The sequence below is a fragment of the Diabrotica virgifera genome, chromosome 4, assembly GCF_917563875.1.
Source record: "Diabrotica virgifera virgifera chromosome 4, PGI_DIABVI_V3a".
In the NCBI taxonomy this organism is placed as follows: domain Eukaryota; kingdom Metazoa; phylum Arthropoda; class Insecta; order Coleoptera; family Chrysomelidae; genus Diabrotica; species Diabrotica virgifera.
Window position 1 is genome coordinate 78519986 of NC_065446.1, and position 24912 is coordinate 78544897.

Genomic DNA, 24912 nt, shown 5'->3' on the forward strand with positions numbered 1-24912 from the left:
TCCTTCTCAAAATAATACAGAATCAAAGTGGTATTTCGTCTCAATTTGATCTGTCTCTCGTTCCACTTTTCAACACGATTCTCCACTATCAAACAGCCACTGGTACTTGCTAACTATCTATCCACGAAAACGTCGAACTGCTCTTCAGCGATGCCAAAAACATAATGACTTCTTTTTCAAACTCTCAAAATCATTCAAAGTACCTTTCCCCTTCCAACTTGCCAAGCATCATAAACAATCTTTTCCATTCGACAAACAAACAGTCTTTTTCAAAATTATTCCGACCATCCTAATTACTTTCGGGGAAACTCTACAACATTTACTCGTGTTGAACAAAGATGTTAAAACTCCAAACTTTCTTTTTTTAAAACCACTTTTCTCGAAAATGATAATTACATCCAGCTGTGGATTCTATAGTTTCCGTAATAAACAACTTTCTCCATTTTAAACCTAAATACATCGTCCTTTTCACTTTAATTATTCACAAAAGTCTTTAATGGTTCATCGGAAAGCTCATTAAAAGAGAAATCCACTTACATCCAAACTAAATTCTAATAAATATTTACAGCTCAATATCAGGGCGTTATTTAAAAAAAATTAATTTAATTTTCATTTTGCTTTTGATTGATAAAATTGAAAACACAATAATACATTCTTTTTTGTCTCAATTAATTTAATTAAAAATTTTTTTTGGACAACCTGTATAAATAATTATGTTATTGTTTGTATTAGTAAATAGAGAATTAAATACCCTTTTAAATGAGCTATCACACCACCCCTATTCTCATTTAAAAAATTCATCGATTACGTTATCAAGCCCAGATGGATGACGTCGCTATTATGATATACAGGGTGTAACGAAAATACAGGTCATAAATTTAATCACATATTCTGGGATCAAAAATAGTTCGATTGAACCTAACTTATCTTAGTACAAATGTGCACATAAAAAAAGTTACAGCCCTTTGAAGTTACAAAATGAAAATTGATTTCTTCCGATATATCGAAAACTATAACAGATCTTTTATTGAAAATAGACATGTGGCGTTCTTATGGTAGTAGTTATCTTAAGAAAAAATTATAGTTAAATTTGGACACCCCATAAAAATTTTATGGGGGTTTTGTTCCTGTAAAACCCCCAAACTTTTGTGTACGTTCCAATTTAATTATTATTGTAAAACCATTAGTTAAAGACAATATTTTAAAAACTTTTTTGCCTCTTAATACTTTTTCGAAAAGTCAGTTTTTATCGAGATATTTTGAATATTTTTCAAATCCACCACATATTTGTATATGGCTAAGTACGATTATGGAGACTTGGTAATAATATGAAAATTTATTTATGATTTACATTTTTAGGTATATTTTGAACCATATTAAAAAAGAAGTAATATCTCGATAAAAAGTGCCTTCTCGAAAAAATACAAAGAGGCAAAAAAGTTTTAAAAACACTGTGTTCAACTAATGGTACCGCAGTAAAATTTTTATGTAAGAATATTAAAAAAGAAGCCGCAACTCGATAAAAACTGCCTTATCGAAAAAATACTAAGAGGCAAAAAAGTTTTAGAAATATTTTGTTTAACTAACGGTACCACAATAATAATTTAATTGGAACGTACACAAAAGTTTGGGTGGGTTTAAGGGAACAAAACCCCCATAAAATGTTTGTGCGGTGCACAAATTTTACTATAATTCTTTTTTAATATATTCCTGCCATAATAATGCCACATGTCCATTTTTAATAAAAAATCTCTAATAGTTTTCGATATATTGGAAAAAATCGATTTTCATTTTATAACTTCAAAGGGCTGCAACTTTTTTCTATGTGCATATTTGTACTAAGGTAAATTAGGTTCATTCAAACTTTTTTTGGTCTCAAAATATGTGATTTAATTTATGACCTGTATTTTCGTTACACCCTGTATAATATGCCAAAAAATTGTAATTTAAAAATAAAAATCGACCTGTTTCGGAATTTTTCCTTAAAGTCGCCGGTTTACGAAATAATGAATTTATGCGTTACTTTATGGACGCACTGTATATATGATAGGGCATTGTATTTTTGATTTGTAAAGTTATAAATGGATACATGATGGATATATGGTGGAACGTAAGTACACCAAAGTAAGGACTTGTGTTGGATTGAACAAACATTTTCCAGTGATAGTTGCGTTACATCAAGGCTCTCTGAGTCCCTGCCTGTATAATATTGTAATGGATGTACTGAGTGAAAGTGCCAGTAGTATCCTTGGTCAATGCTGTTTGCTGATAATCTCGTGATAGTAGAAGAGAGCAGAGAAATATTGGAGGAGAAGATGGAAAGTTGGAGAAGGGCTTTTGAAGAGGGAAGTAGCCGGTGAAAAATTGAGTACATATGGTTGGGAGGAACAGAAATAATTGGAGATATCCAACTGTTTGGAGAGAAACTAGGGCGAGTAGAAGAATTTAAATATCTTGGCTCCTACATAAGGGAAAATGGAGCAATAGATCGATAAATTGCCCATAGGATACAGGCTGGAGAGTTTAACTGGAATTGAATGAGCGAAATACTCTGTTATCAAATAATCGAGGAAGAGTTGAAAGAAAATGTGTACAAGAGTGTAGTCAGACCTGCGTTGAAATACACAGTGAAGTGTGACCATTTGTTAGAGCTTGCACAGCAATTAGTCGAGGAAATGAAGCTGAAAAAATGGCAAAACTTCGCAATTTTTTCGTCCAGCATAGATTTGTACAAAAATTTGGGATTAGGCTCATTAGACCCTCTAGTTCATTTTCTATATTGAGCCGTTGTACGCTTTTGGGTTTTTAAGGGTGAAAACTAGCCCTAATTGTAAAAAATTATAAAATAACATTTTAAGCTTTAATATTGTCAACATGTGGTTCTTATTATTTAAATAATGATTGTTTTATGCTTTAAGATATACTATCATAATATTTCAACCCTTAACACCACCCTTGTTGGAGCTATATATAAAAAATTTACTTATCCTAAAAGAATAATTTCGGCTTGCATATATTTATCGGCTTGCATCGATAAAAATTTGGAATTAGGATCATCTCACCCTTTACTTGATATTCTATATCATGCTTAAGGGCGTAGATTATTTTTAGGGGTGTAAACTACCCCTTATTGTCAAAAAATATATAAAAATATACAAATACATTGTAAACTTTAATATGGGTAACATTTGGTTTTGATTGGTTAAATAATGATTGTTTCATACTTTAGGATATAATATCATAATATCTCAACCCTTAAAAATCACCCTTAATAACATTACAGTTTTTATAAATATATATTTTAATAGGTCAATATAGAAAAAAAGTAGAAATAAAGAATTACAAAAACATTTATTTACACAAAAATACGAATTTAGAAATATGTACAAATACAAATACAAATAGTTTTTTAGTCATCTTCCAGTATACGAACCGGTTCTGTGGTATTATACATTAGGGTGGTGCGAAAAAAGTCAAGTTGATAATTCCGTATCGCTATAGTGCGGAAAAGTTGCGAATGGTAATTACAACAAAAACAAAAAAAGAATTATTCAAATCGGACTTTATCTTCCGATCCAGCAACTGTTCCGCTTTTAACACTCTCCTTGGCCCTTGCTCTCTAATGTGTTTCCTTTCTCTCTACTACTTGAAATTTTGAAGCACAGGACTAAACTAAAATAATAGACTGGAATATTGCAAAATAATCTACTCCACCAGTTCCTCGAAGAGTTTCAAATGAAGATATAACTCTTTGTAATACATCGGGCGACAAGTCAGACTGGAATGTACAAAACTATCCCTGCCACAAGCCAGCTGATGAGCGGTGACTAAAGTTGTCCACGGAAGCATCGTCTAATGCTAATGTATGTGGACTAAATCAAAAGATGGATGAATCAGGACAACACTTAAATCAAGGTCCATGCTGCCAGATTTTATCAAGAAATCACAATACAAAGTTGGTGTTTGAGAGCTGAATACAAACAGATGAAAAAGAAATGCACATAATGTAAATAATGTAAAAACACACACTCATTGGTTGGTTGGAGAGAAGGGCGCGTGTGGAGCTAGAAGTGTAACCACCCCCTCGTTTTGAGTTCTGAGTTCTGGTTGTATGACAATATTTAAACAAGCGAAGAGCTTCACAATGTAACAAAAAAATGAGATAGCTAAATGTTTTTTATTTTTTCAAAATCATCACAAATTTCACATTTTTATAGATTTTGATTGACCTTGCGGGATCAGAAAATATCCGTTAAATGCGTAAAACAATTTATTTAGTACTCAACCATGCAAAGTGTAAATAAATTTTAATATAGCGATAAATAAAACGTACTCGAAGGATAAATAAAAATAATTGAACAAAAGGTAAAATTTCATTTTTTTTTTCATAATCTTTAGGTCCGTTGCGGGATCGGAAGATAAAGTCGGATTTGAATAATTCTTTTTTTGTTTTTCTTGTAATTACCAATCGCAACTTTTCCGCACTATAGCGATACGGAATTATTAACTTGACTTTTTAGACAAGGCGAAAACGGCGGGTTCGAAGGGAAAAATATTCCCATGAGATTTTTTTTGCATAATCACATTCGTGAGACATCCCAGAATAAGGTTTAAGAAGTCGCCCATGTGAAAAGTGGGCCAATTTTTTAAAAAAAATTTTTTTTTAATCAAATTGCAAGAATCAATATTTTTGGCCTCAACAATTTTTTATTTAATTTTTTGGACCATTCTGGACAAAAAAGGTCTCTTACAATTTTTCTCTACAGTTGATCGTTTTCGACTTATAAGCAATTTAAAATTGAAAAAAAAACGAAAAATGGCGATTTTTAAGGCTTAATAACTCGGTTAAAAGTTTTATTATGAAAGTAATATATGACTAAATCAAAGTTTAAAGCCCCCCCTACAAGATCCTGAAGAAATTTTTGTCATTATTTTATTACTAAGCTGTTATTTTTAAGTAATAATAATAAGCGCCATGCACGTGTGCGGGGCTGTAAATGCTGAGTGCGAGAGAGAAGCCATTCCAGCAGTCCAATTGTGCATCTTACTCACACTCACATTTACAGCAGCGTCAATACGATCTAACCACTCATTGTTATTAAATAAAAATAACAGGTTAGTAGTAAATTAATGACACAGATTTCTTCAGGATCAGAACTTTGATTTAGTCACTTTCTGACTTTAAAAATAATAATTTTTGAACGAGTTATTAAGTCTTAAAAATGGCCATTTTCGCGTTTTTTAAATTTTAACTAGCTTATAACTCAAAAAAGATCAACTTTAGAGAAAAATTATAAGAGACCTTTTTTGTCCAGAATGGTCCAAAAAACTTAAAAAAAATTAGTCCGCGCCAAAAATACTGATTTTTGCAATTTGATTAAAAAAAAATTGTTAAAAAAAATTGGCCCACTTTTCTCGTGGGCGACTTCTTGAACCTTATTCTTGGATGTCTCACGAATGTGATTATGCAAAAATATCTCATGGGAATATTTTTCCCAACGAACCCGCCGTTTCCGCCTTGTCTATTTTTCGCACCACCCTATTATACATACATTGGAAATTATCCATAAGCAGACTATCCGAATTTTTCGAAAAAAAAAATTAGTTTTATAAACAACTCCTTAATTTTTGCCGATAAAAAATTTTCTCAAAAATGACTGAAGAATTTTTGAAGAGTTATAAAACTGTGTAAACCAAATTTCCTAAGATCCCTTAGTTTTTAATTAGGATGGGTTTAAAGGGCTCGAATAAGGAGTGTTTGCTCGTAAATAGAGGATTTAAACAGCTGTATCTCACTAAATATTCACTGTAATGAAAATCTATGCACAAAATAATTTTAATTATTAAAAAAGCTACAATTTAGTAATCCATCATTTTTTGCGTATCTCCAGTATTTTCGGAGACATTTTGAAGTAAAAGGTGAAAAATGGGAAATTCCAAAAAATTAATTTTTCTTTATACTCCTATTTTTCTAAAATTAGGACTTTTAAATAGGTCAAACTTCTTGGGTGTATTGACAATACAAATATAAAAGAAATTGCAGAAAGGCGAAGACCAATTTTGCAGGTACAATTAGGAGGGTAGTTAGGGGGTTGTTTTCACTGATTTTTTCATAGAGAAAAGCAGGTACCGACATTTTTTTTATTATAAGTCGCTTAATTTTCAGGCTAGAAACTTTTTATTGTTATTTTTGAAAGGCCTAACGGTATAGTTGAACAAAGATTATTAAGTTTTCCTCGAAAAATGCAAAGTTTTTCCGTTATTTTACTTTGAATATTTAAAATAATGCATTTGACGAAAAAAGCTAACTTTTAACATGCCGTATCTCGGTTGGTATTGGTCTTAAAGATATTACAGATAAAGAATTTGGTTTGTGTTACAGTTTTTTTGATTAAATGCATATTTTTCGAGGTATTCTCAAAAAACCCTCTAAAAAAGTCGATTTTTTCATCGAAAAACTGTTACTTTCAAACGCGAATAACTCGAAAAATATTAGTTTTACGAAGAAAATGTAAATAACACTTTTTTCTTAAAATTAATTTTTACATCGATTTACATGGTTAAAATGTAATAAAAAATTCCCGCCCCTGAGATGGGGTGGCAACCACCCCAAGGTTTTAGCGTACAGCGGCATGATATAGAAAATGATCCTTGGATTATTCCCTACCTTCTGTGAAAATTTTAAGTAAATCCATGCTGGACGAAAAAATTGCGAGCCAAAATGCTTCATTTCCTCGACTAAATAGTGAACCCAAACGAGCATTGTGGGGGCCTCTAAAGATTTACCCAATCTAAACAAACCCCCGAGATTCGAATTTAAATAAAAGACTTTGTACTTTTACTTTCTATAATCAGCTTTAAAAGTTAACAGCTTGCAAAATTATTGAATGACGAAAAATTAACCGTATATCTCTAAAATGGATAAGTTCTAACACACCGCGTATAATTAAAATGTTAGTAAATACCATAATCCGGAATGTCAAACGTGCATTACAGTATTTCTTGTCGAACCTATTATTACCACTACACGATACCTTAAAAAGGTTCCCGATTTTCCGGAAACGTTCTTTGAAAGCTAAAATGTGTTTTTTATTACGCGGCTCGGAAAATCTACTCGATCACCGTCTTGACTTATAAATTCACATTTCAACACTGAAAACTATTTACGACGCTCTCATTCTGAAATTGTTGCTACGAACATATATGTGTCAAAGATCTGCAAACTTAGCATGACGTGATTTCTTCGAAGTAGATAATTATTATCAAAACAAAACGTATATGTCTGAGCAGAAGAATGTGTCTATTCACGGTTTTTGAAACTCCTAATATTATAACGATTTTTGAATACAGGGTGGTGCTTTAAACCAGACAAACAATTAATTAAATATTTAAATGGCTCGAACATTCTCCCACCTGAGACATTCTCTTTTGTTACACAAAATGAACATGGCTCACAAAATTAACAGAGACATCAAAATACCATGATCATCAAACAACAGTAACATAACATAAAATACAAAAATAAAAACCGAGTCTACCTCGTATACCGCAGCGGGGTCTTGACTTCACGCCCACTCCGCGTTACACTTATTTTCGCTTCGGGTACTCTGCTCTTAGACACTCCCGGCTCCGCGACACCCGCGGCCATAGCAACTCCCGCACTTTCGCACACATTCTCTGAAGGCGGTCCCTGGCTGTTGCTCGACTCCACACTGATGTCGTCACCTGGCATCTGAACCCAATCTGTTGGGCATCCAATGGGTAGAAACGCTGAATGGGTCTGAGAAACTGTCCTGTATCTATAGCAATCTTCTCAAAGCCCCCTCGACGAAACGCGTTCTCGGTACCGACAAAGTTAGTCCCATTGTCACTGGCTATAGTCTTCGACCGACCTCGTCTGGCAATAAAGTATTTGGTAAAGTCTACACCCGTCGTCTCGAATGCTATCGCGTCCCGGACACGATCTATTATAAACGGTGAGCACTCACCCCAAACGACCCGGTATTATGTCTTTTGCAGACGACGCACTTGGAAATCGCGGATTCTATAGCGCGACGACCACCTAAAATCCAATATCGTTCGCGCACGATAGCCATCAGTCCTTGTGTTCCGACATGACACGACTTGACATGTTCTCGAAATAGTAGGCTATTCACTATAAAATGCTTGGCTGGCAAAACTGCTGGAAAACGAAAATATTCATCGTCGCTTCTATTACTGATGCGACACTTCAATCGGATCAAACCATTCTTGTCTTCGAAGGCTCCCATTCCACACAATTTTTTATCGTTTTCGTCCGAAAACGTCTCTTTTTGTACTAGCTTAAGTACCAATGTTTCAGCTTTATTAAGCTCCTCAAGGGTTAACTCTCCCTTTTGTTTGTCGTCCTTATTTCTAGCATTATTGGTAAATCGACAAATCCATGCGCACATGCGCAATGTCTTCAGATACTGAGAAAAGTAATGAAGATGCCAATCAGCTAAGGTCATACCATCTTTCTCACGGTTAACAAGGACCGTAACTAGCTTTTTCTTTTTCTCCTTGTTAATCTCTTCCTTATCACAGCTGTGATTGTCTCGGGGCCATGATGATGGGTCTTCATAAAGCCATTGCGGACCCTCCCACCATTTGGACTCTAGCAACTGTTCAAACACGCGCTGCGCTTGTGAGAGTATGACTCTTTTAGTTATAGGTTTTTCAAGAGGTAGATCTGTATCTTCATCCTCTTGTCGTAGACACAAGGTGTCGTCTATCTTGTTCCATTTTATTCCCAAGACTTGGGTCGAGGCATCAATAGTGTCATCGGGGGGTTGGCCTGTATACTCCCACCCTTTGAGATCAAACTTGCCTTCAGCCATTATTATATTCGACTCTTCTACAAAAATTCGCAGCTCCTGTTCATTAGCAACACTAGTAACGCAATTGTCAACGTAAAAACTATGCGACAATTTTAAAATAGTGTCTTCCGAAACATTCAGCAGTTTTGACGCACATCTTGTTAACATCAAGGAAAAATGATGTTCTAGTGAAGCTCCTAATAAAAACGGACTACTGCTAATCCCGAATACCACACGACAGTGGCGGTACACCTTTTCTTTCCCTGCATCATCTATCCAAAGAAAACGAAGAAAATCTCTGTCAGCTTTGTGTATCCCAATCTGTAAAAAGGCTTTGCGAATGTCTGAGATTACACCGATTTCTTGTCGTCTGAATCTTAATAAAATAGCAGGAATCAATTCAATCAAGTTAACCCCCTTTTCAAGGCACTGGTTTAAAGAAGGTTTGTCTTTTTCTTTCGCTGAAGCGTCAAAAACTGGTCTGATTTTTGTGGACGCGCTATTAGGCTTAATTACCGGCCTGTGGGGTAAATAATGACCTCGGTTCGGCTGCTCCTCGAACACTTCCTCAATTATATTTTCATCCAGCCATTCTTTAAATATTTGGCCGTAGGCTTCAAGATATCCATCTTTGTTTATCTTCTTCAACGTGGTATCCAGCCGTTTCTTAGCCATCTGGTAGTTACTTGGTAATGCCGGATGTCCTTCTAACCATGGCAGTCTGGTTTCATATCGTCCTGTGGAATCTGTTGCAACAGTCTCAAAGAAAAGTTGCTTTGCTGCTAGCGCTATTTCTTCCCTTGTCTTCCTTTCAGCCGGATCATTGATACCCAAAGCATCTAACTCCCACAGTTGACTAATCGACGCGTTGCTAATAAAAAGTGAAACCGTTGTCGCGGTGCGATTGTCCTGTTGATCTAAAGGTATCTTTCCCATCAAAGTCCAGCCCAATAAGGTTTCTACAGCTACCAGTCCACATCCTAAAATATGTCTTCTTCCGGTATAGAGTTTTCCTGCAATATCTGCACCTATTAAAACCTCTATAGGAGATGTATCACCGGAATCTGTTATCTCTATATTCAGCCTCTTCAGTTCTTCCATTCAGGGACAATTAAATACGGAAGAAATATCGCTACAAATTACGGGCTGATCTAGTGCTTCAATTGTGCAACTGTAGTTATTATAACTCAAGTTAACGTCATAACAATCATGTTTTTGTGCTAGTTCGCTACCTCCGAATAATCCATGTACAAGGTTAATCTGTCGTTTACATGGATAATCTAATAATCTAGCAGTGGACCTCAGAATATACGTCTTTTGAGATCCGGTATCTATTAAGGCGCGTACAACTCGCGTCTTGCCTAAGTGGTTCATTTTGACGCGCAAAGTTTGCAAAAAAATATTAGTAATAGCACTATTGGCCAATGACTGATTTATTTTCGGCACAGCTTGACCATCATTCTCTATCTTATTTTCCTCTTCCTTTTTTGCCTTGCCCATCGAAAATTCTCTGCACATTAGGGGCACATGTGGTTTATGACAAAGTAAGCAACTTAATTGACCACGGCATCTTCGAGATTGGTGTCCAATTTTCAAACAGCGGAAGCAAGCACCTTTCTCTGTCAAAATATTCACTCTTTGGTCATAAGTCAATTTCTGAGCCTTAAAGCATTGACTGCTTTCGTGTGCATTTTCGCAAAATACACATATATGATTTGTACTATGGGAATTCATCAAACCCATCGCCGAAGGAAACTGGGGTTCTTCCTCCTCAGGCATCCTCTTTTTCGGACCATTACGTTTAGAATTCCCAGACTTAGTACGTGATACGCCAAAGCCTTCGATCGCTAAAGAAACATGCTGTTCATTGTCGACTTCATTTTTTAAGAATTGCATCAAGCTTTTGAGTCGATTTTCTATGGTGGAAATACCGGCACTATTAATAGACGTTTGTGACCCAACATCTTCCGGAAATCTTTGCCATATCCTTAATAAATCCGCGGGTAGACACGATTCGACCAAAGGAAATAACATAGCCGCGTATTTATCCGATTTAATACCTAGTGTCTCCAAAGCCCTTAACTGAGTCTCTAACCTATCATACAATAAAGAAATGTCTAATTTATTGCCAGACGAAGTATTATTTATTACCAATTTGAGCAATTCCCGAACATATACCTCGATCTGCAAATCGTCGCGGCCAAAACGCGAAATTAGACAGTCTATAATCTTAGTGTAATTATCTCCAGTCGCGGGAAAACTATCAACTAGTTGCCTTGCCCTACTGCCCGGTACAGTAGCTTGAACTAAATACTCGACTTTATCGCTTAAGTCTATGTCTGAATCATGATGTATTTTTTGAAATTGTGACCAAAAGGGCAACCAGCTTTTAATGTTCCCATCGTACTTCTTGAATTCTAGCATAGGTAATTTGAATTTACGCTTACCTTGTAGGCTCCCTGTGCTCTTACCAGTTGTCCCAGAGGCCACCTCATCCTCCACGGACGCAGCTATCCTTGGTTGAACCCGTTCCTCGAACTGTATACTCAGGTCCGCAAACTTTCTGATGTAGCTGTCACTGTCTTCTATTTCCTTCAACAGGTCTTGTTCTCTGGCATCCTCGTTTAACAGGAGATCATAAATTTCTTCATCTATTCTCCTTAGATCATCCATTTTCTGTCGTAATAGATCTAAGGATATTTTGATCTGTCGTACCTCACCTTTTTGGTCTTTTAATAGGTCTTCTAACTCTTTTGCTGCTTTGCTGAAAGTGGTACGAAGCACTCTGCGATGCTTTTCCTTGTTATCCATTTTCACTGCAAACTAAACACACACGTTTACCGAAAAAACTAGAAGCGAAACGTGATAGAGTTCAGCGATCCTCGATACGCTTTTTCGTCACACCTCGTATGCACACACGATTAACTTTAACTTAAAGCCGTCCTGTCACGGTCGCCACAAAATGTGGGGGCCTTTAAAGATTTACCCAATCTAAACAAACCCCCGAGATTCGAATTTAAATAAAAGACTTTGTACTTTTACTTTCTATAATCAGCTTTAAAAGTTAACAGCTTGCAAAATTATTGAATGACGAAAAATTAACCGTATATCTCTAAAATGGATAAGTTCTAACACACCGCGTATAATTAAAATATTAGTAAATACCATAATCCGGAATGTCAAACGTGCATTACAATATTTCTTGTCGAACCTATTATTACCACTACACGATATCTTAAAAAGGTTCCCGATTTTCCGGAAACGTTCTTTGGATGCTCAAATGTGTTTTTTATTACGCGGCTCGGAAAATCTACTCGATCACCGTCTTGACTTATAAATTCACATTTCAACACTGAAAACTATTTACGACGCTCTCATTCTGAAATTCTTGTTACGAACATATATGTGTCAAGGATCTGCAAACTTAGCATGACGTGATTTCTTCGAAGTAGATAATTATTATCAAAACAAAACGTATATGTCTGAGCAGAAGAATGTGTCTATTCAGGGTTTTTGAAACTCCTAATATTATAACGATTTTTGAATACAGGGTGGTGCTTTAAACCAGACAAACAATTAATTAAATATTTAAATGGCTCGAACAAGCATCGCTTGTATATTTGTATGTGTAACTTATGATCCATTGAATCCGGCTAAGCTCGCCGACCACAAGTGCTGCATTTGTTGCGGTCACTGTTAACATATATATGATAGGGCATTGTCTTTTTGATTTGTAAAGTTACAAATGGATACATGATGGATATATGGCGGAACCTAAGTACACCAAAGTAAGGACTTTTGTTGGATTGACCGAAAATTTTCCAGTGATAGTTGGCTTACATCAAGGCTCTCTGATTCCCTGCCTGTATAATCTTGTTATAGATGTACTGAGTGAAAGTTCGAGTAGTATCCTTGGTCAATGCTGTTTGCTGATAATCTCGTGATAGTAGAAGAGAGCAGAGAAATATTGGGGGAGAAGATGGAAAGTTGGAGAAGGGCTATTGAAGAGGGAGCTAGACGGTGAAAAATTGAGTACATGTGGTTGGGAGGAACAGAAATAATTGGGAACCTCCAACTGTTTGGAGAGAAACTAGGGCGAGTAGAAGAATTTAAATATCTTGGCTGCTACATAAGGGAAAATGGAACAATAGATCGATAAATTGCCCATAGGATACAGGCTGGCGGGATTAACTGGAATTGAATGAGCGAAATACTCTGTTATCAAATAATCGAGGAAGAGTTGGAAAAAAAAGGTATACAAGAGTGTAGTCAGACCTGCGTTGAAATACACAGTGAAGTGTGACCATTTGTTAGAGCTTGCAGAGCAATTAGTCGAGGAAATGAAGCTGAAAAAATGGCAAAACCTCGCAATTTTTACGTCCAGCATCGATTTGTACAGAAATTTGGGATTAGGCTCATTACACCCTCTAGTTCATTTTGTATATTGAGCCGTTGTACGCTTTTGGGTTTTTAAGGGTGAAAATTAGCCCTAATTGTAAAAAATTATAAAATAACATTTTAAACTTTAATATTGTCAACATTTGGTTCTTATTAGTTACATAATGATTGTTTTATACTTTAAGACATACTATCATAATATTTCAACCCTTAAAACCACCCTTGTTGGAGCTATATATAAAAAATTTACTTATCATAAAATAATAATTTCGGCTTGCATCGATTTACATAAAAATTTGGGATTAGGATCATCTCACCCTATTCTAGGTATATCATCCTTAAAGACGTTGATTATTTTTAGGGGTGTAAACTACCCCTTATTGTCAAAAATTATATAAAAACACACAAATACATGGTAAACTTTTATATGGGTAATATTTGGTTTTGATTGTTTAAATAACGATTGTTTTATACTTTAGGATATAACATCATAATATTTCAACCCTTAAAAATCACGCTTAATAACATTATAGTTTTTATAAATATACAAATGTACAAATACAAATACAAATAGTTTTTTAGTCACCTTCCAGTATACGCACCGGTTCATACATACATTGGCAATTATCCATAAGCGGACTATCCGAATTTTTCGAAAAAAAATTCGTTTTATAAACATAACTCCTTCATTTTTGGCTGTCAAATTTTTTTTTAAAAACGAATTTAAAGGATATTTGAAGAGTTATAAGACTGCGTAAACTAAATTCCGTAAGATCCCTTAGTTTTTAATTAGGATGGGTTAAAATGGCTCGAATAGGGGGTGTTTGCTCGTAAATAGAGGTTTTAAACACCTATATCTCGCTAACTCTTCACTGCAATGAAAATATATGCAAAGGAATTTTAGTTGTTAAAAAAGCTACAATTTAGTAGTACATGATTGTTTTCGTATTTCCAGTATTTTCGGAGATATTTTGAAGTAAAAGTGAAAATGGGAAGTTCCAAAAAATTAATTTTTCTTTAAACTCCAATTTTTCTAAAATTGGGCCTTTTAAATCGGTCACACTTCTTGGGTGTATTGATAATACCAATATAAAAGAAATTACAGAAAGGTGAAGACCAATTTTTAATTAGGAGGGTAATTAGGGGGTTGTTTTCACTGATTTTTTCATATAGAAAAACTGGTACCGACATTTTTTTGATTATAAGTCGCTTAATTTTCAGGCTAGAAACTTTTTGTTATTATTTTTTGAAAGGCCTAACTGTATACTGGAAAAAAGATTCTTAAGTTTTCCTCGAAAACTGCAAAGTTTTTCCGTTATTTTACTTTGAATATTTAAAATTATGCATTTGACGAAAAAAGCTAACTTTTAACATGTCGTATCTTGGTTGGTATTGGTCTTAAAGATATTACAGATAAAGAATTTGGTTTGTGTTACAGTTTTTTTGATTAAATGCATATATCTCGAGGTATTCTCAAAAAAACCCTCTAAAAAAGTCGATCTTTTCATCGAAAAACTGTTACATTCAAACGCGAATAACTCGAAAAATATTAGTTTTACGAAGAAAATGTAAATAACACTTTTTTCTTATAATTACTTTTTACATCGATTTACATGGTTAAAATGTAATAAAAAATTCCCGCCCCCGAGATGGGGTGGCAACCACCCCCAAAGTTTTAGCGTACAGTGGCATGATATAGAAAATTATCCTTGGACTATTCCCTACCTTCTGTGAAAATTTCAAGTCAATCCATGCTGGACGAAAAAATTGTGAGCCAAAATGCTTCATTGCCGCGACTAAATAGAGAACCCAATTTAGCATCGCTTGTATATTTGTATGTGTAACTTGTGATCCATTGAATCCGGCTAAGCTCGCCGACTACAAGTGCTGCAAATGTTGAGTTCACTGTTAACATACATATACGGGAGGGCATTGTTCTTTTGATTTTTGTAAAGTTACAAATGGATACATGATGAATATATGGTGGAAAGTAAGTAGACCAAAGTAAGGACTTGTGTTGGATTGACCGAAAATTTTCCAGTGACACTTGGCTTACATCAAGACTCTCTGAGTCCCTGACTGTATAATCTTTTTATGGATGTACTTAGAGAAAGTGCGAGTAGTATTATTGGTCAATGCTGTTTGCTGATAATTTGGTGTTAGTAGAAGAAACCAGAGAAATATTGGAGGAAAAGTTGGAAGGTTGGAGAAGAGCTATTGAAGAGGGAGGTTAGCCGGTGAAAAATTTAGTATATGTCGTTGGGAGGGCCAGGAATATTTGGGGACATACAATTGTTTGGAGAGAAACTAGGGCGAGTAGAAGAATTTAAATACCTTGGCTCATACATAAGGAGAAATGTAACAATAGATCGATAAATTGCCCGTCAGATACAGGCTGGTAGGTTTAACTGGAATGGAATGAGCAGAATAATCTGTTATCAAAGAGTAGGGTAAGAGTTGAAAGAAAAAGAGTTACATGAGTGTACTGAGACGTGCGTTGGTATACACATAGCAGTAAAGTGTGGCCTGTAAAGCAGATTCAGGTAAATAAGGTGGAGGAAGCTGAAATGAAAATGTTCCAATGGATATTGGGTAAAACTAGAAGAGACAGGATCAGAAACGACTTGATAATGCAAAGATCAAAAATGACTAGAGTTTTAAAACAAATTCAAGAACAAAGACTGCAATGGTTTGGTCATGTCACACGTAGAAATAAAAGCTATAGGGGTCGAAGAATAGATTTTTATTTTAAAAGTTGATGGAAAGAGAGGTAGAAGAAACCCGAGAAAATAGAAGGACTGTCAGAGAAACGACTGGCAGAGGACTTAAGAGTGGTTAAGTGAAGAATATATAATTGATACAAATGAGTGGCGAAGAAGAGTAACGAACAGCGACCACTGAAACGGAAAAGCTTAGGATGAAGAAGAATAAGAATAGGTTAAGGCATATATTTGGAAAAATTATTAACGCTGGATTTTTAATTGCTGATGTACCATAAAACTAAAGATTCTTCTTCTTCTTTTTCTTCTTTTTAACTCAGGCGAGACTCATTAATCTCTGTCACTTGGTCATAAGACCTTTGTACCGAACCCTGTTCTTTTCCATAAACTTTAAGTCCTGTGGCCTCAACGAAGGCCAACAGTTTTCTTATTGGTTGTTTTAGGATCTATTCTGGTTCAAACCTCATTTGACCAGTGAAGTCCTGCCTTACATCACCTAGCACACTGCAATGGCATAGTATGTGTATGGCAGTTTCTTCTTTCATTTCGCACTTTCTGCACCATGGTTCATTCACCTTACCTAGTTTGTATAGGTGATTTCTTAAACGGAAATGTCCAGTCACCATTTCAGTGACCGTTTTGATCTCTCGTTTATTGAGGTTCATTAAACTGTTTGAGAGTTTTTTATCAATATTCTTGATTATTTTTTTAGTCTGGATTTGCCGTTGAGTGGTTCTCCATTTATTTTGATGATTCTTTATCAGCCATTTCTAAACCTCGTTTTTCACAGCATCTTTAGTAATGCCACAGAAAGGTTCTGGGCCTTCAAAAGTTTATCTCGAGCCTTGTTTCGCTAACATATCTTCTCGTTCGTTCCCATGCACCCCGTCATGACCCGGCGCCCATATTAAAGACACTTTATTGTCTTTTGCCAGGTTATTAAGGAAATCTTTGCAGTTTCTCACCAGTTTTGATTTGGTGAGATTGTTCTTTACAGCCAGAACAGCCGATCGGCTATCTGTGTAAATGTTGATTCTCTTAGCTTTAGGGTCTTCATCAATAATTTCATCAATGCAGGCCACCAAAGCAAACTAAAGATTATAGCAAAATGTAAATAACAAGAGATACAATTTCACACCAAACACACTAGTTTTACTCATGTGATTGTATTTACTTGTCATTTTTTTTTATATTTATAAGTAAAGCGATGAATATTTTTTGTACCACAAAATTATTTTTCAGATTTTCGTTACTTGAGTATACCAATTAACGAACAAAATTTACTGAATAGATACACTTAATAAATCCTATTTGTATTGTTGATTAGTACATGTATCCTGCATTCGAAAAACAAAAATTGAATGCTTTCAGAGGTACCCAAATATACCTAACCATTATTTTCCTTGTGCGATGCAAATAACTGCATTGAGTTTTATTTTTTTAAGTTAATAAATCCGTTTTCCATACCGCTTATTCATGAGATTCGCTGGCTTTTGTACACCAAAAACAGATAACCAACCAACAAAACTGTGTATTTGTTAAAGTTTGCAGAGCAATAGAGGTAATCCAATCTAGCATCGCTTGTATATTTGAATGTAACTTATGATCCACTGAATCCGGCTAAGCTCGCCGACCACAAGTGCTGCAATTGTTGCGGTCACTGTTAACATATATGGGAGGGCATTGTGTTTTTGATTTGTAACTTTCCTTTCTACAAACTATGCCAATATTGTTATTGTGCCGTCCGAATATCTTCGATTTCGGTTTTGGATTACATAGCGTGGATTCCAACGCGGCTTATGCCGTTGGATATTTATGGGTTATCGGTTCGACACTCCCGAAAGGTATTTGTGGTTCATTTATTTATCCTGGCTGCCGGCCTTGATTATTATTAACGAACAGGATGTAACAGGATAATTCTTTAAATGTTGCTGCTTTATATAGATTTGTAGTGTGCGAAGGATCTTCATTGTAGATACATATATCCCTTTAAAAAATATATGATTTAGACTTGGGCAAATATGCAAATTGCATAGTTTGCATATTATGCATCGAAAATACAAAAATGTAAAATTTTGCACATTTTTATAAAAATGTGCATAAAGTGCATAAAGTGCATATAGTTAAACATTTTGGTTGTAATTCATGGTTGTAAATTCATGTAACGAATAACTTGGAAATCCCAATATTTAATTTTGTTTTATAATCTCTTTGTATTCAAATTTTTGGTACCGGAATGTAGTACCTATCTAATAAAAGATAGCGGTTTATAGTTTTGTCACATTTTTCCTTCGAATATAAGGGTTCCAAAATCTACAGTTTATACAGTAGATACAAATTTTTATTTTGAGGAACAATTTTGCTATTTTAGAAATAAATCCGTGAACACGCGTCTTCGCGATCTTATATAAAAATCAATTGCTGTTCGTGTGTCTCACTAAAACTCGAGAATGGCTGGACCGATTTGGCTACTTTTGATGTTGAATTATTTGTAGAAGTTGAGGGAAGGTTTATACGGTTTTATGTAGTCATTTTAGTAGTTACCAAAATTTTTATATCTATTACTAAAGAAGTAAAAATCTTCCCTTGTAGATGGTGTATAATTTATTTAAAATTTTCTAAAATAGATCCAAGTTGGACTTAAAGTGGGTACATCACTAGTACAATACAAACGTTTTCGGACTAATCAGTTCCTCATCAGGTTAAAGCTCCAGATCCAAAGTAGTTGAAACTAGCTACTGGGGTAGGTCTTAGAACATAAAATAAACAGGAAGGAGTCTGTCATATATCAACAACACTTTAAATTTCTAGCGGAAGCGGCCATCTTGAACGTCTGTGGATGACTCATAAGTTTTTGTCAACGAGGTAAAAGGTGTTTGTGTATTGGATCAGCTGTGTGCATAGGCGTACCATCTGGTAAAGCTCCTGTATATGCAATCAATTAACTGAAGTTATTAGTATAATAAAATGTTATTTAACTGACTTTTCAACAAAATATTATATTAATACGTATTTTCTCTTGATCTATAGCTCTTTGTTTAACATCAAAGATGTAATAAAATCGTTAAGAATTTCTTTTCTTCCCTCTCACAAAGGTACGTCCCTGGAGATAGAAAGCAAATCTGACAGCTGATCGCCATTTGCAACCTCCTTCCTGGCTCTAAGTCATTTCGCACTGTACTCCTTCCTGGTTTATTTTATATTCTAAAGGGTAGGTCGAATGACCTTATACCAATATAAAAAATTAGCCATTTCGGCTACATCGAGTGCGGCAGCAAGTCGATGTTACAAGAATAAAGTGTATTTAAACCATAATGGAGTCTTTATCTTGGCTTAAAACTACATGGTTATGTTGAAGACAGTAGGAAACGGACTAAAGTCCGTTTCCTACTGTTTCAGTCCGTTTCCTACTGTCTTCAACATAACCATGTAGTTTGAAGCCAAGATGAAGGTTCCATTATGGTTTAAATACACTTTATTTTTGTAACATCGACTTATTGTCGCACTTAATATAGCCGAAATGGCTAATTTTTTATATTGGTTAGGTCATTTGACCTACCCCAGTAGCTATGTAGTTTCAACTACAGTGGTACCTCGATATACGAGCGCCCTAATATACGAGTGTTTTGAGATACGAGCCGCCGAGCGAGCGATGTTTTGCTTTGAGATGAGAGCAAAATTTGAGATACGAGCAAACGCTTTTTATTAAAATTCATGCCTCTTTTTGACTACCTACTTCTAACTTGAAGTATATGATAGAGGGTATAATGCCACCTAAGGGCGTTACAATAATGTCCAAGCTCCGGACATCTCTCCATGAAAAGATGGAGAAACTAATGATGGTGTGGGTCACAGAGAAGCAGCTTCAAGGAGGAACCTTAACACAAAGCATCATATGTGAGAAGGCACGAACGATTTACGAAAGGGAGGAAGAAACAAACTTCTTTGGACAGTTTTTTTAAACGAGCTGCAGATGAAAATGAGCAAAGTGTGACGAAAAAAGCGAAGACCACTGACGAAAATAAAGCGCTTCCGTAAGCACCTCAATTTTTCTTATGTTTTAACAGAATATTTTTTTTTTATTTATTAAACACCAATAAGATGCTTAAGGACATTACAATCTGATCAAATAATGTGATCAATGAGCAACTCATTTCTAACCTAAATTACTACTAAAAAACTTAAGACTAAGGACAAACTCGATAGTACCCCCTAGGTTCTGTTAACATATTGCACAAATTTTAACTTGTACCATCACTTGGACCGTGCACTATTTTTCACTTAACTAACTCGAAGGGTTTCTTCCTCTTGAGTCTTCTAGCTAGATCCGTGTTGTCAAGGAGCTGGATGGCCTCAACATTGACGTGTTGAAGAAGTCGTTGTTCGTGACTCTTGGCAAATTTTTCAATGGTCTTGTTAACAGTATCCATGTCTAGGTCCCTATGAAGATCACTGTTCCTATAGTACCATGGAGCGTTGAAAATGCTCCTTAGCACTTTGTTTTGGAATCGTTGAATGATAATTAAATTTGTATTACTAGCGCAGCCCCATAGTTGGATGCCATATGTCCATATAGGTTTTATAATCTGTTTATACAAAAGTATTTTATTGTAGATCGAGAGAGTGGATTGTCTTCCCAATAGCCAATACATTTTTTTATACTTCATGTTAAGCTGTTCTCGTTTCTTTTTAACATGGGCCTTCCAGCGTAGCCTAGCGTCTAGTGTAATACCCAAATACTTTGCGGTGTCGGCATATGGTATCTGAGTATTATTTAAGTTAACAGGAATGTATTGATTTTTCTTGTTTGTAAAATTTATATGCACTGACTTCATTTCGTTTAATTTAATTCGCCAGCGTTTAGTCCACTCGTTAAGTCTGTTAAGGTTGATATGAACCCTCAATTAATTTGTTTCTGATCCTAGAGATGGCTCTACTGTAGCATGCCATTGTGGTAACATTTTCAACTTAATTGTAGATTTCTACATGATGACTCAGTAATATGTAGAAACCTGAACACTTTTTTATCGTTACACCCATCGGCTCAATTGGCTATGATGCCAAATTGTTTAAACAGTAATTTTATCAACGCCTAATAACAATGTTAATATGTACTAAGAAACATTTAGTGCATGTTATGAGGCCGCTCCCGTCTGAAAGAAAATTATGTTTCGGTTTCTTGGCGGAAGGAAATCTGAGGGCGAAATTTTTGGCCAGAAATTGGAAAGAAAGGTATCTTGTCATTTTTCTCAAAAGTTGATAGTTTTCGAGTTAGGGGCGATTTAAAATCTGAAAAATGCGATAATACGCATTTTCGAAGCTTAAAAGATCATTTATCTTAATATATCGCACATCCCATTCAATACCGATACAACTGCGGGTTTCTTCTTCTACAAAATAGATATTTTAAGACAAGTAATTGAATATTAGAATATTAGTAATTCAATAGCACACGAATGGATATCTTTTTTCAAAAACAAGTAATATTTAACCGTTATAAATATTTGTAAGATATGGCGGTATTCGTATTGCATTATCTTTTTAAATAACTCATTAACCATAACTGCTACTGTTATGGTTATACAGATTAACAATGAAAAAACAGACAAAGTTATAAATGGTAGTTTACTAGATAAATCTAATAATTATAATTGTATATTATTAAAAATCACTTACAAGAAATTAACTCAACAAATTGAAATAAAATGATTGGTGTACATTTGCAATATGATTTTTTTGCATAGTTCCAGTAAATGCTCTTTTGTTTTCTCTTCTACAGTAGGAGGCTTTTCGTAGACTGGTTTTAAGTTATATTGCTCTAAAATATTATTATTATCAGAAAAACGTCGAGTAGAAAGGTCAATAGTTTTATAGGTTGTATAGTCAAAGTTAGTTTTGTTAAAAACTTTTGTAGGAAAACACGTTTCTACTTTAAGAATTTGTATATTATTCCATATTACTTTCTCGTTATCCGAATTTTTGGTGAATTTTTGTCCAAAAATTTTTGAAAGGTACTTGAAGTCAAAAAAGTCTTCAGCGTCCATTTCATTCCAATAGCTAGAGAGGCATGTTGCAATTTAATTTGCTCCTCGCATAGCAGTGGCTTCGTGCCAAAAAAGCAGGAACCGTTTGCGATGCTACTTCGAAAATCGTAAAATTAAAGCAATTGAGGCAGGACTTATAAAAAAATGGAGAGAAATATCTCCGCAATGCGTAGGTAATACTGCTTGCAAATCGAAGCAAGCTACTATGAGTTTATTATTTTTTATGTAGGCTTTGTAATATCTTTTGCTTTTTCTTCTCGGCTTCTTTCTTTACTACGAATGTGACGTGTGTATTGTTCTTGGCCTTTGTATTTTTCTTCTTGATTGCGTTGTTTATACACCTCATAAGTTGCGCGCTGATCTTTCGTCGGTTTAAAAAAAGAGATATTACATTCTGTGTTAGAAAATGTTTCATATGTACATGTTTTGACAGATGGCAACTGCTTTTCTTCTCGTTACTCTTTGTAGTATCTATACATCTGAGCTAAGGTTAATAATCCATCAAGGAATTCTCTACGAGTTTGAGCTCTTAAATAGTGAGACTCTACGCGCTCAAAGCTATTTATGTGTTTTCTTACGACGGTTTCCTTAAGTTTCTCGTCTATCGTGCGTTTTTGATGATTTCCTCTATTATCTTTCTGAACGATGTTATAATCTTTTGACTCAGCCCAACTTGTTCGAAGAAATCAATTTCCAATATTAAGGGTATTCATAAAAATATTTTGCATGCTCTTCTCCTTAATTTGTTTATAGTTAAATAAAAACATAAATTCTTTGTCCTATTACTTCCTTCTACAACTCTCCCATACTTCGGAATATTGTGCAAACGTTTCTGTAAAATACCCCTAGATCTCGCAACATGTGGCGGTATTACATTAAAACATAATATTATATTCTCCGTGCAATATCCATACATGATACATTTACGGCGCTACAAACTACGTTTTTGAAGTTACGTCACTAATGTTCTCAGCAAACGATGTGTATTCTCGCAATTTTCAGATTTTAAATCCCTTGTAACTCGAAAACTGTTAACTTCTCAGAAAAATGAGAAGATATCTTTTTTGTTTAGAAGGAGACAAAAAACCTAAAAAATTACAGGGCAAAATAGGAGATGGTTGAAATAGAGCCTGCCGCATTGGCATTAAAATCGGATGGACGCGCATAATTAACAATAAAAAAACAACCGTCTAAATTGAAGTTAGACCCGATTACTACTCAGAATTTCAAAAATGAATGTTTAAACTTTACTTTAAGGACTTGCCAACCTTAACTATAATAATTTAAATATGAGTTTTTACGCCTCGAAAATGTGTATTTTCGCATTTTTCAGATTTTAATTCACCTCTAACTCGAAAACTATCAACTTTTGAGAAAAATGACATATATTTCTTGCTTAGAATGACCCAAAAAACAAGAAAAAATATTTTCCTGGACAAAAAATGGTAATATTGTGAATTTGTTTAGAAACATTTTTTAAACAATTTCTGCCCAAAAATTTCGCCGGCACCCTTCTGATTTATTTAAAGGGGACATTTTTGAATAGGAATCCGCAAAGAAACCAAATCAGATTCTTTTTCAGACGGAAGCGGCCTCACAACATAGACTAATTACATATTATGTTTCTCCGTAACTAAATATTCCAGTTAGTCAGGCATTCATCTTATCTCACACAGATGGTAATAAAATTTTACGACCTCTTCCATTCACTGTCGACAAAGTAAAAATGTATTGCATATTGCATTGCACAAATTTTGTTTATACACATAAAAATTTTAACACGTTGACGAACAGTGCGTCAAATGTATAATCAAGTGTGACACTATATGAATTTTGCAAAGTAGAATAGGGAAATTGCTAAATTTGTTTTAGCGCTTATAGTTTATGGAAACAATATGTTTTTTGTAAACATGTGGACGACGACCATGGATGTAGATGCATATTTCATATGCATCTGTAGATGTAATAATAGGATTTTGATTTTAAATTCAGCAAAATATGTTTAAGCAAGGCGAAAACCTCGCGTTTCTTGGGAAAAATATTCCCATGAGATCTTTTTGCGTAATCAGTTTCATGAGATACCGCAGAATAAGACCCAAAAGGTTATAATAAAGATATTAAAAATGACTGTTAACAGAAAAAAATACTGAAAACTATTTCACACCAAAACTAGTTCGTCTCTGTCTTGCTAAGAGAGCCGTCGATTTATTGCATTTCGATTTAATGTCCATGATTCAGCTCCATAGCAAAGCACACTGTGTACATAACATTTAATTAGCCTTATTCTGAGGGCCAGTATCAGATCTTTGTTGCATAAAATCTTTTTTATTTTCACGAAGTTGGCACGTGCTTTTTCAATTCTCTCTCTTATTTCTGCAGTCTAATCGTTATTTTCTGTGATTATCGTTCACAAGTAAGTATATTTTTTTACTCTCTCAGACTGCTGGCCGTCTATAGTTAATATTTCATTTGTATTGTTGTTCTTGCTATTTTTCATAAATTTGGGTTTTTTGATGTTAAGAGAGAGTCCGTATTCTCCACTACATATATCTTAATATTGTGTTCATTATTATTTCTAAGTCTTCCAATTTGTCTGATATTATGACTGTATCGTCGGCATGGCTAATGTTATTAATTAAATTTCCATTCACTTTTATGCCGACTGTCTCGTTTACCAAAGCTTCTTGTGTGATTTCTTCAGAATAAGCACTAAACAATAACTGCGACAGTATGTAACCTTGCCTGGCCCCTCTCCTTATCTCCATTTCTTCTGACACTTCTGTTCCAAATTACACATTTGATCGTTGGCTGTAGTATAAATGGTATGGTTTATTACTAACGTTATTATTATGGTATCGTTTATTACTAACGAGGAAGTTATAAATGCTAAATCAAATGAAAAATGGAAAATAT

At 34.7% G+C, this 24912-nt stretch overlaps 2 protein-coding genes across 2 annotated transcripts; both read right to left on the reverse strand.

The window, feature by feature from the left end:
• Positions 1–3793: 3793 nt before the first annotated feature.
• LOC126883597 (uncharacterized) lies at positions 3794–9938 on the reverse strand. The gene is made up of 2 exons (XM_050649249.1): positions 8626–9938; positions 3794–3872 (listed from the first exon to the last, which is right to left on the reverse strand). The coding sequence occupies exons 1-2, from the start codon at positions 9936–9938 to the stop codon at positions 3794–3796; spliced, it is 1392 nt and encodes a 463-aa protein (XP_050505206.1).
• LOC126883598 (uncharacterized) lies at positions 9939–11648 on the reverse strand. The gene has a single exon (XM_050649250.1). The coding sequence runs from the start codon at positions 11646–11648 to the stop codon at positions 9939–9941; it is 1710 nt and encodes a 569-aa protein (XP_050505207.1).
• Positions 11649–24912: the final 13264 nt, after the last annotated feature.